The sequence below is a fragment of the Panthera uncia genome (genome assembly GCF_023721935.1).
Source record: "Panthera uncia isolate 11264 chromosome D3 unlocalized genomic scaffold, Puncia_PCG_1.0 HiC_scaffold_8, whole genome shotgun sequence".
Classification (NCBI taxonomy): Eukaryota; Metazoa; Chordata; class Mammalia; order Carnivora; family Felidae; genus Panthera; species Panthera uncia.
Genome location: NW_026057586.1, coordinates 50,064,056 through 50,079,885, shown reverse-complemented (window position 1 = coordinate 50,079,885; position 15,830 = coordinate 50,064,056). Strand labels below are relative to the sequence as shown.

Sequence of the window (15,830 nt, the reverse complement as noted above, 5' to 3'; positions counted from 1 at the left end):
GGACATTAGTCTGTAATTTTATTTTCTTATAATGTACTTTTAAGATTGTGAAATCAGAATTATGCGAGGCTCTTAAAACAAGTTGGTAAATGTCCATTCATGGCTTATTCTCAAAAAAACCTTATGTAAAATTACTATTACTTCTATAATAGAATTTACCAGTGGAGCTATCTAGACTTGGAGTTTGCTCTCTGGAAAGGTTTTCATTACACATCCAATTTCTTTAACAGAAATGGCACTTTTCATATGTCCGATTTCTTCTTTGTCAGTTTTGGTAAATTGTGTTTCACAAAAAGTCTCCTAAATTTAAAAAAAAAAAATTTTTAAGTTGTCAGATTTATTGCCTTAAAAATTTTAAATACTGTCCTATTATCTTTTTAGTGCCTGTAGGATCTGTAATGATGTTCTCTTTTTCATTTCTCATAATGACAATCTGAGTTTTCTTCTCATTCTTGATTATCTTGTTAAAGGTAAACCAATTTCACTTCTCTCTTCATAGAACCAACTTTGGTTTTCTTCATTTGCCTACTGTTCGTTTTCTATTTTGTTGCCTTTATATTCATTATTTACTTTTCTACTTTCTTAGGGTTTAATTTGCCCTTCTTTTGCTCACTTCTTGAGATGGAAATTTATATCATTGATTTTTAACTCTTTCTTTTTTCTAATGATTACAAGCTATATAAAGTATATAACACAAGATATTCAAGCTATAGGTTTTCCTCCAAGTATTACTCTAGCTATATTCATAAATATCAGTAAATTGTGTTTTTGTTATTACTGGTACACAATACCAAAATATACCATAATTGGTACACGATTCAGAATTTTATTTCTTAATTTCCAAATATTTAGTGATTTTGCTAGATACTCTTTTGTTATTGATTTTTAAATTCCATTATTGTCAGAGAACACATTCTATTTTAACCCTTTAAAAGTTTTCGGCCTTGCTTTATGACTAAGCATATGGTCTATTTTGGTAATGACTCAGGTAGGCGCACTTGAAGAGAAAATTCATTCTGCATTTCTTGGATGTAGCATTTTACAACTATCAATTATTCAAGTTGGAAAATAGTGTTATTCAAATATTCTTTGCTTTACTCCTTTTTTTTTCTGCTTACCGAGATAGATAGTATTAAGATCTCCAACTATGATGATGTATTTTTCTATTTATTCTTTTAGCTCTGCCAATTTCTGCTTCATGTATTATGAGGTTTTGTTTTGAGATGCACACACCTTAAAGATTATGATTTTCCATGGGCGCCTGGGTGGCTCAGTTAGTTGAGCCTCCGACTTCGGTTCAGGTCACCATCTCCCATTAGTGAGTTTGAGACCCATATCGTGCTCTGTGCTGATAGCTCAGAGCTTAGAGCCTGCTTCAGATTCTGTGTTTCCCTCTCTCTCTGCTCCTCCCCTGCTCATGCTCTGTTTCTGTCTCTCAAAAAATAAAAAAAATAATAAAATAAAATTTAAAAGATTATTATTTTCCTAATGAAAATATAATTTAATTATGAAAGAAGCTTCTTTATTTCTAGTAATACTTTTTTTCATTTCTCCAATTTTACAAAATTAATATAGTAAGGCTATATTTTTCATCATTAGTGATTGTACAAGTATTTTTCCATCCTTTTACTTTAAATCTATCTGATCTTATTTTTAAAGTGTATTCTTACCATCAGCATATAGTTGAGTCTTGCTTTTTTTGATCCAGAATGACATGATCTTTATTTGATAGTCTATTAACATTTTTTAATAAAAGTTCTATTTTGGAATAACTTTAGATTTATAGAAAAGTTGCAAAAATACTATAGACAGCTCCTGAATACCTCTCACCAAGTTTCCACTAATTTTCCTACCTTACATAAACTTTTTTTTCTATTTTTTTCTTACATAAACTATTACATAGACTTAATACTAAGAGAAATTAAAGAACTGAAGTTCTTAGAGCAATAAACATCACCTGCGCAAGAAATCGCAGAGGAAATCACAGATGTGGTATACCCAATAAGGGGTTGTGTGGCTGAAAAATCTATAAACTACCAATATTAACAAATATCCACTATGCTAAGTAAAAGGCTGAATTAGCTTTCTATTCTTTTTAATAAAAATATTATATAAATACTGTATTATGACAAGGTAATCAGAGAATATGCAGTCAAACATGTAGGAGAAAGCATTATGGAGGGATATCAGAGAGTTAACATTACTTTGAATTTCACGATGCTTGTGACATATGTAATGGATTGCCTTTCTTTTCTCATTCCAAATAAATATTCACTTCATATCTTATTTTGTATTTACAATTTTGTTATTCTTGTTAAAGACAACCCCTCCCAAATTGTATAAACTTCAGGCTAGATCCATCCCTCCTTTGATGTGTGTCTGCTTTTGTTTCTACAATCATAATCTTTAATTTACTAGATATACATATGTATATGCTTATACATATGCCCTCTTTCTCCCTCCATCTAAACACACACACACACACACACGAGAGAGAGAGAGAGAGAGAGAGAGAGAGAGAGAGAAGAGATTTTGCAGTTTTCCTGTCTTCTAACTCTTGTTATATGAACTTATTTTTTTCTTATTATCTACAGTGATCCTGGGGGTATACATATTATTTTAGATTCTATTGATGCTTATCACTTTTGTTTTTAAAATCTATATGCTTTAATCTATACTTTTTGTGCTTACCTAAGACGCCTCTAAAGAGTTTATTTTGATTCCCCTTATGTATGATTAAGAATTCAGCACATTTCCTCCCCTTATATTAGACATCCCTTGGCCCTGCCTCACATCCCTTGGACCCACTTTTTATTCTAGCCACTGCTGACAGCCAGCTCCACACAGCCAGATTCACCTCAGTTGCATCACACACCTGTTTTTTTTTTGCCCCAAGGCTTCTCTAATATTGTGCTATTGCAAAATCCCGTGGGAATTCTCTATGTGCTCCTGCATGCACAACAATGATCTCCCATAAGTCAGCTTTTGATGAATAGGGATTCAAAGTCAATGCATAAATGCTTTCCTCCCCTTTCTTTGGGCAGGCACTTTTGAGGCACATTATATACAGCTTCTCAAAAGATTCCAGTGCCATTGAGCTCCATTCACTCATAGCAGTGACCGGTACTATAAGGTACCTTTGTAATGGCTTTTCCTCCTCTGTTTCATTCTCCCTACTTCCACTGCTTCCTTGGATCACTTTTCAAATAAATTAAGTCTTTAATTTACTGGGGGGGAGGGGGGAGGGTGGTAATCCAAACTAAAACACTCTTCTTCCATTTTGTTCCAAAACTTCCCAAGCTTTGTTGACATAAATTGAGGTCTTAATGTCACTATTACCATAGAAAATGAATCCTATTTATCAGACCATTTACTGGTCATGTAATGATAGGCTCATATTCATGTCTACTGTCATTCAAGTCATGCCTTACCTAAGAGGAGGCATTCCTGCTACTTTCCTGTGCATTGAGAAAAAGATCTATCACTGCTCAGAAGCAAAATCCAATTAGACTTCACACCTGGCTCACAGGAGGTAATACAGGTACACACCTGCTAGACCATAATCTCCAGTGCACTGGATCATTTAAAAGTCAATCTACCCCATTCAGAACATCACAATGGGGTAGCCCCATCTCCACTTTGTGGAATTCATAAATGAAAAGGAAATTAAACCTACCTCAGCTCCTGCATTAATTGGGACTCTTTGAAGCCAAACAAAAGAAATCCAACTCCAAAGAGCATTAAGTTATTATAAAAGGGAATGGTTTGTTTTAGAAGATGCCCTGAAGTAGTCACCTCACATGAAAAAGCCTAGTGCTCCAACTTCTCTGCAGTTAACTCTTCCCAACACTCTCACATTGCTCTCTCCCCCTACATCTCTCCTCCCCACCTAATTAATATATTTCCCCTCCTCTTTTCATTGCCTATAGCCCATCTTTCAACACTGTTTCTGTGTGTTGGGCTCATTTTCTCATTCTGTAGATGGGCTTAATCCAAGTGATGGGGAAGATGGCAACGTTAGGTCAAAATTCATCACAGCCCCTGAGACAACACAGAATTGTACTGGGCAGCCAGTTTGGCCAATGGATATTTTCTTACTGACTGCTCGGCATCCAAAGACCCTTTCCAACTGAAGGAAAATCCTAAATGGGGCTCATTACAGAAGCCGAAAGCAAGAAGGGATGGTTATCACTTTTCCTGTACTCTGGAAGCTACAGCATGAACACAAGTCCTGAGGATAGCCAATCAGATACTCCCAGCCATGATCTCATACCTAGAGGAAGAGGTGCAAAATTTTAGGGCTGGAGATGATGCAAGGATAGCTGCAGCAGCATGGTGTGGTGATGAGTGTTCAGTGATGTGATGACAAATGTCCACAGAGATCAGAAACCAGGAGCAGAGACAAGCCATTGGAGATGGTGTTATCAGGGGCATCTTAAGACTGATGCTATGTCTTGCTTCCCATGAAGCCTGCCCAAGCTTTATCTCTAGCCTTTGTTGTATAAGCTTCCGAATACCCTCCAAATAGCTTGCTTTACAAAACACTAACCAGAGAAGATTTCTATTGTTTATAAAAAAAGAACTTTAATAGCAGTCATATTTTCCAGACACAGAAGAAAAATTTCAAAAACTTACTGATGGCTAGGCCCAGTCATATGCCCACCACTGTTTTGTCTGTTACAAGAATGGGATGAAGTGGGGTGGGAATGCCAAGTGAGGAGTGGGAAATGTGCTAAATAACCCCTGCAATAGCTCTTAGGACTGAGCAATCTTGACCTCCATTTATAAACATGAATACATAATGAAAAATCTCCAGTAACATGGAGAGCAGAAGCTCTCCAGAGTGGAAGCAGGGTGGCCAATAAAAGCAAATGACTCTCCTCAGAAACAGTTTATGCAAAAAATAGAGAACGTTTAAAACAAACTTTTGTGTGTTCAGTGAGATTCCAGAGAGCTATAGCATACCATAGAGGAGAATGAAACCCCAATGAAGGACAAGGTCCTGAACAATCTGGCTCTGTTCATTTGTCCAACCTCATTGTCTGCTGCTTTCTATCTTGCTCATGAAGCCTTCTTTCAGTTCTCAAATATGCTGATGTCCTTCCTAACACAAGCCATTGTACATGCTATTCCTTCTACCTGGGATGTTCTTTATTACCTTCCCCTGCCAAATCCCACCCTCACAAATACACAACGAATCCCTTTCCATCCTGTAAGTTTTAGCTTAAATATCACTCCCTCAGAGAAGTCTTTCCTTGACAACTCTATTTACACACTGCCCTAGCAGTCTCCCTGAGTCTCTCACTCTGATTTCAAGTGACCTTAGGGCTAGGTTACTTCAGCACTGTTCAAGTTCTACACCTGCAAACTGGGAATAATAAAGAGTAAACTTTTTTTATTTTTATTTTTTAATGTTTATTTATTTTTGAGAGAGAAAGACAGACAGAGCATGAACAGGGTAGGAGCAGAGAGATAGGGAGACAGAATCAGAAGCAGACTCCAGTCACCAAGCTGACAGCAAAGAGCCTGACACATGGCTCAAACTCACAAGCTGCGTGATCATGACCTGAGCCGAAGTAGGATGCTTTACCAACTGAGCCACCCAGGCACCCCAAGAGTCAATTTTATAAGTTTGCTGGGAAGATTAAGGATCTCATACATGTAAAGCACTTAGAATTCAAGCACACAACAGCACTCAATAGATGTTATTATTTCCTGCACAGCATTTATCACACAATGAAATTCTGTTATATAAAAACTCCATGAGGGCAAGAACTCTTCTGCTCACAGTGCCAGGTTCATATATATTTGTTGAGAATAAACAAATGAAAATATTTTCCAAAAGTGAATGAATAAAATGTTATTATATGAATACCCTAGGATACTGTAGCAGCCCTGAAAATGCTCCACCCAGATATTTTTGCTTGTAGGGAGCAAAAATGACTGACAGCCCTAGCTGTTAACCTCTGGATCCACTACATTGGCACGGAGGCCAGGCTTTCCGAGGGCTATTTCTAGTCAATGACTGAGCATGGCAGAGGTCCTAGTTCAGGCTCATTCTGGCAAACTGCAAGAGTCTTCTGACAAGAAGTTTCACCTGAGGACTCCTAATTGGCAGAGTCATACCTTTCCTGGAGCTGTGTTTCACTCAGAAACTTCCTACCTAGCCCTCCTTCCTTTCTTCTCTCCTCCCACAGGTATCGGTCCTGTGTTGTGGTCCATCAGCTTTCTGCCTGCTCCTGCTCCCTCCATAACAAATTCTTGTTGGTGTCTGCTTATTGGTAGACCCAAACTAACACAATCAGAACCTTCAGAAACAAACCCTGAGGTGAGAATTTGTGAGCAAATGATTTAGGTGCTGTCAGGAGAAGCCAGTAAGGGAGACAGAGAATCAGGATAGAGAACAGGAATAAACCAAGCAATGGTACAGTTTCAGGTAAAAATCTCTGCTTAACCCTGGAGGGAAGTTAGGCTTACTAGGGCAAGAAGTCATCCATTTCTGTGACTTCTATTCACACCTTGAATTACACTCAATCTGTGTGGTTCAATCAAGCTCATGACACAGGATTTTACAACGTACATTAGACAATGACATTTACAGTACTTAAAATGTAATAAAACATAATACTGCATACATAAGCCAATAATATTGTATTTGTGCCTGGTAGATAGTAGGCACTCAGTAAATATGTACTGAAAGAACATTACAATAATAACAATATAAAATGCTTGAAAATTGCCACCACCCTATAAAAAATATAGTACCCACAGTTTTCATATAATTCCTCTTTTTCCACAAAAATTCCCAAAATATATACAAAGTGCCATCTCTCTTCCATTCTTATTCTTTGCAGTTCCACTTCTCTCCAAATGTAGGAGTCTCATTCTTTTTTCTCAGCTTTGCTTCTCAAACATCAACTCCCTATCAATATAATTATTTCAATCCACTCAAGTGACAGAGAGAAAGGGAAAGATGGCTAAGGGCCCAGAACCTGAACCAGCAAAAGCTGCAATCCAACATCCTAACGTAGCTGGTGATCACAGAACAAAAAGTTTCCTTTGGCCTGGACCAGAGGATAAACACCAGAACAAAAGCAGACTAAGCTGCCTCCTTGGTCCTTTTCCGTTATTACTCCAATGGTAACTTGAATCCAAGTGAGAGTACTCCAAAGAAAAAGAATAATGATGTGAATGCTTAGAACTGATCTAAACCACTCAGCTTAGAATTCCCCATGGAGGGTATTTCCTAAGAGAGGCAGTCCCTGGTCCACCTTACCTTGCTAGGAAAAACAGGTGCTCAGTAACTGTAAGTGAAGATGTTATGTGCATTGGATGCCTGCCCTTTGAGTGTTATTACATACTTTTGAAAATTCATATGTTATTGATGACAGTGGGATCCTCACCCATATCTAACTGTAAGGAAATAATTATGGGATATTAATTAGGCCTATGGCTTGGTAATGATTCAAGAGTTAAGACTTTAGAAAAATACAGGCTTTGGGATTAAAGGTAGGCTCAATTCCCAAACTACCTCTCTCTAGCCATGTGAGCTAGGACAGCTGAAACTTTTCCTCACTGTTATAGAACTATGCACAATGTTGTTGTAAGGTATAGAAATACTACAAGAAAGTGTCATAAGGTGGTGGTCATTAAAACTTGACCATTACCCATGACAATATAACACACTATCATGACAGTAATGAGCACAAATTTTGGAATCAAAACTCCTGGGTTGTCTTATTTTGCTGATTCCCGATATCAAGAACCCTATTTCTTTGAGTTTGCTTCCTCATGGATGAAATAATTGTAAGATAATTGTATTACCCACCTCAAAATATCACATACAGGATCAAAGGAGGTACTACATGTCAAGTGCACTCAGAATTATAAAACATTTATTAACATGCTTAAATATTTAAATGCTTAAATATTTTACTGTAGTGATTTTTGATGGACACCTTTTAAAAATGCATTCTCTACTTCTTGGCCTTATTGAATGAATATAATCTTGCCTTGAGTTCTCAAGATCATACCAATGTCTTTGATGTTTGTCTTTAAGGTATCTAGCATCAGATTGCTGCCTTTGTAAAAACAGGTTTTCTTTTTAAATTTTTATTGTGGTAAAACATACATAAAACTTAGTATTTTAATCATTTTAAGTGTACAATTCAGTGACATAAGTCCATTCATATTATTGCACAATCATTACGACTATCCATTTCAGAAATTTGTCATCTTCCCAAGCTAAAATCTGTACTCATTAAACAATAACTCCCCTCTGTCACCTGATTACGTTTTTTCCTACACTTTCATCTGGTGTTGCCTCACTCATTAGCAGCAAAATGGCTCATTTCTCTCCTTCACTCCAAAATAAACTGCCAGTAATAACCTGCTGTAAAAGCCATTTTTAAACCCATAACATTCTTTGGCCTCAAACATCAATACAATCTGGTTCCAGCTGGACTCTTCAGCCCTATTTCTGTGCAGAAGCCAATGTTAAAGTAAAAATAAACAGCTATCTTTCACTGTGCCTTCTCCCTTCCACACTTCTGCTCATACCATTCTATTTGGAAGATCTCTCCTATTCAGTGTGTACTGAAAGAGAAAGATAGAAGAGGAATGCATGAAGGTTCCTTGACCACATGTGGTATTGATTCTCTTTTGATCGCTTATAGCAACTATTACCTAAATTACTGATAGAAATTGTATAGTTTTCCTTTATGTCAAATAGAGTTCCTCAAAAAAGAATTAAGCTATATTATTTTGTTCAATCATTTGTTCAAATAGTTATTATTTATTCAACAAATACTGTCCACTGTATACAAGTGCCTAACAGATGTTTGTCAATTAAACAAATAGAATTCTAAGTCATGGGGCTTTGGTGAATAATACACTCTAGCTCTTATGTTTGAATTCTTGTAAAAAAAAAAATTTTTTTTTTAATTTACCTCTCATGTCTTAGCTGTACTCCAGATAGTTAATAATTATCTGTAATATAATAATAATCCTATTATATCAGCTAATACCAGTTTATTTAGTCAACTTGTAAATTTAAGTCATACACTCAAACATGAGTAATTCTGTTGATTCTAAATTTTCTTTAACGCCTATTTATTACTGAGAGACAGAGACAGAGCATGAGTGAGGGAGGGGCAGAGTGGGGGAGAATCCGAATCCGAATCAGGCTCCAGGCTCTGAGCTGTCAGCATAGAGCCCGATGCCGAGACAGCGAGATCATGACCTGGGCCAAGTCAGACGCTTAACCGAATGAGCCACCCAGGCGCCCGGATTCTGTGGATTCTAAAAAAGACTGCAATGCTCCAGGTAGCCACCATTGTTCACAATTCCCACTTAGGGGCAAGATTATGCAAAGTTATCCTTTGGTTAGCTTCCTGTATTCTTGTTAGAAGCCAAAGAAGGAAACAAGGTACACATGGAACGGTCTAAGATCGTTAGGGAAGTTCCTCCCGTTTGGAACGGAGGACTAAGGGTTTTGCAACTGGGGTCTCTACCCTGGATGCAGTGCCATCCATTTTCCAACGAGCCTGGAGTTTTGCTTTCCTCTTCGGTCTATTTCAGTAGACACCTCTATGTGCAGCAAAGTTAACTGATAACCAAGATATTGATAATGATGCTCATATTCCCATTACAAGCCACATTTGCTTTGTTTCATTTGAGCTTTTCAACAGACTTGTGATACAGGCTTTTTTTTTTTAAACATTTTATTTATTTTTGAGAGAGACAGAGTGCGAGCGGGGAGGGGTAGAGAGAGAGGGAGACACAGAATCCGAAGCAGGCTCCAGGTTCCAAGCTGTCAGCACAGAGCCCGACGCGGGGCTCGAACCCACGCACCGTGAGATCATGACCTGAGCCGAAGTCGGACGCGTAACCGACAGAGCCACCCAGGCGCCACCCTCCCCCCCACCTTTTTTTCTATTTCACATAAAAGGGAACTGCTCCTAAGCTACAGAGCCCATGAACTATAAAGGCCCACGAACTACTCAGCGAGGCCGTAGCTGAGACCACTCCCTCCGGAGAACGACTGCGGTCCGGAGATCACAGGCACTGCCAACAACTTCCCCAGCCTGGGGCACTCCCAGATAACCCACCTGCTCTGGATTCCCGGGCAGCGGTTACCTTCCCGCGCGACCCAGTGAGCCTTACTACCCGCCATTCACCCGGTTTCCCCAAAACAGGAAAACCACCACAATTGCGCGGGTCCCGGCCTATTCCCCGACCAGCAGCGCCGAGCTTACAGGGCGAGGCCCCTCATATACCGTCACCCCAACAGTTCCCTACGAAACCGGACTAGACACGGTGTGGCTGACTCAGCCTTCCAACGCCCCCTGAATTCAAGTCACCGCGGAAGCGGCCAGCAGCCAGCCGACCCACCCCTAGGCTCACAGGCCGCTCTAGCCGAACACGGAGGCAGCAATCTCGTTACTCCCGCGTGACGTCATCCGCGAGCGCCGCAGCGCGGTGGCGGGCACGCGCAGCAGAGAAGATGTCTCCGACGCCGCCACTCTTCAGTTTGCCCGAAGCGCGGACGCGGTTTACGGTGAGCGGACCGTGGGAGAGTGTGGCCCTAACCCGGCTCTATCTTTTTCCTCCTCTTCCTGAAAACACTCGAATTTTGCTCTGGGGTAAAGCGGGGACGGAGGTGTGTAAGGCGCGGTGTCGGCTCCCGGCCCCGTCAGGGGCTGGGAGGTGGGAAAGACGCATTACTTGCCTCTTCCGTGCGTCCTGAGCTGTCCGCCTCCGTCCTTCTGCAGGCAGGTCTCTGAACTCCGCGTTCTGGACGCCTTTGTGCCCTGCGTGGAGGGTTTATCCGCAGACTCCCTCCAGTGCTGTCGAGCTCCCGTGCAGTGCTCGCTTAGCTGGGCAGGTGTCTCCAAAATTGCTTAAGGGTGAAGGCGGGAGTGGTTTTAGCCCAGAGAACTGGCTCCCGCCCCGCCCCCTAAGCTGCGGGTGGTGGTGGTTCTGGCCGCTTATTTACCACCCTTTAACCTACCATATCTCTCTCCTAAGAGATTAACGAGGAGATCCAAAGCAGGAAAACAGAGATCAGCTTGGGAATTGTTGCCAGATGTCTTTTTATTCTTACAAAATGAGGAGGAGTACTTTGAGCATTTGGGGAACGCCTTACAGAGCGTTTTTGTTAGCTTATTTAACTCTTAGCACTGTGAAGTAGGCAAAGTTCTGTTAAGCCTGGTAGATTGGAGACCACCCCCCTGCCGGAGTTAGGTCATGTACTTCCCTGGTGTTTCTGACTTCAGACCCAGGATTCTTTTTATGTTGCCCATCACAGCATGAAGAACCCTGTCCTAAGTTGTTTGCCTATATTTGTCTTTAGATTTGAGCCAGTATTTCAAATCATGATTCAACTTACTGACATATTTAACTGTGCTTACCTAGTTATAGTGACGGCAGAATAAAAATTCTGTGAAAGAAAATTGATTTCTTTGTAGTCAGTTTTCTTGTGTGCAGGTTATTTTTTTTCCATACAATGAGGGTTTATTTGTTAATCAGGTTATATCTTAGTTATGTCTTCAGAATCGTTTTCTTTCTGTGTATTTTGCTGTAATCCCAGGTGCTCTGAAATTCTGCTAAGAGTAACTGTTAGAAATATCCAATATCGTATTAGTCGCAGAGGGGACCATTTAATTGGAGATCATCTGGTCCAGTACTTCTAAAGGTTCAGTGTGCAGTGGGATCACTTGGAGATCTTGTTAAATGTAGACTGGTTCAGTAGGTCTGGAATGGAGCCTGAAAGTGTGCGTTTCTAACAAGTTCCCACGTGGTGCCTCTGCTGCTATTAGTAATAAGCGTCTACAACAACCCCCTTATTTAACTGGTGAGGAAATTGAAGCACAAAGAAAACAAGGAGATATGTCCAAGATAACACAGTCTCCTTTTGGCAGAGTCAGGAATGGACATTTCCAGTGTAAATCTAACTCCTGGGGGTAAAGAGATGACTTTCCAAGTGTATGTGGATTTTCAGAGTGAATGACTTTGCAGTATTTTTGTCTTTGATACTTCTTTTTTGTTTTTTTAAGTTTTATTTTTAAGTAATCTCTACACCCAGTGCAGGGGTTAAACTTACAACTTGAGACTTAGAGTTGCATGCTCCACCAACTGAGCCAAATCCCACCCCCTGCTTTTTTGTCTTTCAAATTATGGCTAGTTTAAGACAATTAGCAGGTATTCAGTGTTGACTATGTGTCAGGGACTGTGCTGAGCAAACTAGAGAAGGTAGGACTTGAGATGGGTCTTGAAGAATGGATAGAATTTGCATGAGCTGGTGGGAAGAACAACATAAATGAAAACACTAGAATGAGCTTGACAGAAAATAATGAAAAAATGGCTAGACCTTAGTGGTGAGTATATGTTAAGTTGTAGTGGGAAATAAGGTTGGATAGGTTGAGGGAGATAATATCAAGGACTTGAGAGGGGGCTGTGAAATTTTAAAATGAAAGCCTATAAATAAGGAGCCATTTGGAAATTTAAAAAAAACAAAACAGAATACTCTCATGTATGTGATATTTTAAGAAATGGTAGGTGGGAACACCTAGAATGAGAAAGTCTACTTGGGAAGCTCTTGTTAAGTTCACATTGATTAGAGTGTGTATCATTGGCACCTGGGTGGCTCAGGCACTTGGGCATCCAACTCTTGATTTCGGCTCAGATCATGATCTCATGTACACTGACAGCATGCAGCCTGCTTGGGAGTTTCTCTCTCCCTCTCTCTCTGCCCCTCCTCTGCTTGGGCTCGCACTTGCTCGCTTGCTCTCTCTCTCTCTCTCTCAAAAAAAAAAAATAAATAAACTTAAAAAAATAAAGAATTACTGATGGAATGACTGATAGGTAATTTTTCCCACACATAAGCATTTCCAGCTAGACAGACTATTGATGAGTAATGTTTTTCAGTAAATAATAAGCAAAAATCTTTCCACTTACATGCTATTTTTACTTTTCTAGAAGTCTACTAGAGAGGCCCTGAACAACAAAAATATAAAGCCGTTGTTGAATACCTTCAGCCAATTACCTGGCAGGTAAGGCATTGATATCCATGAAATATCACTTGCTGAGATCGCTATACTTACTTTGAGCTGTTTAAAAAAATTCAGGTGTCTTTTGTTTTTAATAGTGAAAATGAAAAAAAATGTACCCTTGACCAAGCTTTCAGAGGTGTTCTAGAAGAAGAAATTGTAAGTATGTTTTTCTTTATTGTTAAAATTTTGCTGATAAATTAATAAATGTTATTTTTGAAATTGCTTTTATCTCAGAATAGATATTTAAGATTATTTTTTTCTATAGTGAACTTGCTACTTTGTGAAAGCTGACTTGATCACAATATAGGGATTATGTAATTGTTCAGGATTTTGACAGCACAAGTGAAATTTAAGGGTTTGGTTTAACAAATGAGCTCTCCAAGTGAATAGAAGAAAAGTTGATATGAGGTGTTCCTGAGCAAGAACTAGAATTTTAGATGGGCCCTTTCGCTTTGCTCTAGAAGCAGTGACATCCTTCAGTAACATGAAAGGTCTAGTCCAAGGATGTTCAGCATGAGTACTGGGATTCCATGACCTCATTTTCCTATGATGACTTCATCAGTAAGCATACAAAAATAACTAGAGCCTATCCAACTTCAGTAGAGAAATTTAACCTAAACATGAAAATTTATTTACCATTAGTGGGGCACCCAAAGGAAAGGAAAACTTTCAGCATTTTATTCTTGGTTAAGTAAAGGTTGTGTCTCAAGAATCTGGATCCTTTTCTAATGACCATAATACAATGTCCCTTTCTTTTGAACAATTCTATATCAAAACTCATTTTTTTTTTCTCTTCTTCAGACCTAGTCACATACGCCTTGTGAGGCATTGGACAAGTTACTTTGCTTTACTGAAGCTCAATTTCATTTGTAATAGGGGAAATAATATTCTTTCAAGGCTGTTGTATAAAACACTTAACGAGCACTCAAAAAATGCTAGTTTCTATGATGTTATTGAACCTGAGCATTACCTCCCTTCTATTAAAACCCTCAGGCATATTGATACACCAGTACAACTAATTACCCTGGCCCTGTCTTTGCCCTGTGCCATTGATTGAGTTATGGCCTCTGCTTCTGTACTTGATTAGCTTGTTGCCATAGTCATGGTAATATAACCATTTTCCTGAGACCATTGTATTTTAAGTGAATCACCTTGATTATTATTTACTTGATCTACTTTGACAATTAATGATTCTATTACTATTTTTCATTTTTTGTATTTTTATCTTAGTAATTTTATTATATGTAACAAATGTGTTTATCTTGTATTTCTGATAATTTGATGTCAGAAAATATGTTTTTATTCTTATCAAACTAGCCTGGACTCTGGCCCCTAAATTAAATTGTTCTCTCCTCTGTTGGTAGATAAATCACTCATCATGTGAAAACGTTTTAGCTATTATTTCTCTTGCTATTGGGGGAGTAACTGAAGGTAAGTACGGTTTTGTTTTTCTTAAGTAATCATGGACGTGACATGCTTTATTTAAAACTTATTCTCCTCATACCTCTCATCTATTTGATTTTGTTCATTTTTCAAATTCTCCCTACTACCTTTGCCAAGATGTTATCCCAATGAAATTAGCTCACACTTCTTGTCTCTGGTATGCAGCACACATTTTGGCACTTTCTTTGTTCTCCAGTTGTTTCGTTCATTCAGTAAATATTTATTGAGCATCTACTATGTGCCTGGTACTGAGCCAGGACTAGAAGATTCAATGGTACAGAAAACCTATCCCTGCCCATAAGGAGCCTAGTGGCTAATGGAGGAAACAAATGTGTAAATTTCTTACTATGGTCTAATTACTGTGAAGTAGGAATGAAGTGTGGTTGGAGTGATTCTCTAAACTCTAAAGGAATAAGGAAGGTCTTAGAAGGGAAGCTGTAACAGGAGCTGGGATGTGAGGGATGATGGATTTGTCAGGCAGAAAGGGAAAGGAATACACAGCTATGTAAAGGCCAAGTTCAGCCTGGCTAAAGAATTGTGTTGAGCAGAGGGGTGAGAGGATGATGACAATGGTGAGGAAAGAAGCAGCAGAGGTAGCTTAGGGTTCTTTGTTAAGGGTTTTGTATACTAAGCTAACAAGGAGCTATGGTGGAAGAGTTGGATTGGGAGAGACTGTTGGCAGGAAAAGTAGTTAATGTTAAAATGAGGCAGTGATGTTGGGGGATGGTTTCAAGACTAAAAAAGCCATTTAGGAAGTACACAGTGTCGAGGTGCCTGCGTGGCTCAGTCGGTTAAGCATCCGCCTCTTGGTTTTGGATCAGGTCATGATCTCACATATCATGAGTTCAAGCCCCACATCAGGCCGGGTACTGACAGTGCAGAGCCTACTTGGGATTCTCTGTCTCCCTCTCTCTCTCTGCCCCTCCCTGACTTGCTCTCTCTGTCTCTCTCAAAATGAATAAACTTAAAAAATTTTTTAAATTAGAAAAAGGAAGTACGCAGTGTCTAACACATAAATGGGAGCTCATTAGATGTTTGCAGAAAGAAGCAGTGAAAAACTAGTTCATCAGTAGTCTTTTAACAAATTTAATTGAAATACTCATTAATTCAGATAATTTGTGTGAAAAGTGCCTTTTAATCTGTAAAGCATTATTCACATTATTTTGATACCTGTTCCTACAAAAACTAGACTATTCAAGGTAAAAGTGATCTTCTAGTGCAGTAGCAAGTATTCTGTGAACTTAAGCATAGTTCATAAATTCTGACTTCACACATAAACTTTTATTTATATTTCTTTAATTATTTTGAGAGAGAGAGAGAAAATCCCAAGCAGAA

At 39.0% G+C, this 15,830-nt stretch overlaps 1 protein-coding gene across 2 annotated transcripts in view; it reads left to right on the top strand.

The window, feature by feature from the left end:
- The first annotated feature begins 10,285 nt into the window (after positions 1-10,285).
- The window catches only part of THOC1 (THO complex subunit 1), a 61,187-nt gene continuing 55,642 nt past the window's right edge, over positions 10,286-15,830 (top strand). For both annotated transcript variants that reach the window (XM_049619665.1, XM_049619663.1), the window contains exons 1-4: positions 10,286-10,558; positions 12,979-13,052; positions 13,148-13,208; positions 14,417-14,483. In XM_049619665.1, coding sequence (XP_049475622.1) covers positions 10,505-10,558; positions 12,979-13,052; positions 13,148-13,208; positions 14,417-14,483 — 256 coding nt within the window. In that variant the 5' untranslated portion in view covers positions 10,286-10,504. The remainder of the gene's footprint in view (positions 10,559-12,978; positions 13,053-13,147; positions 13,209-14,416; positions 14,484-15,830) is intronic.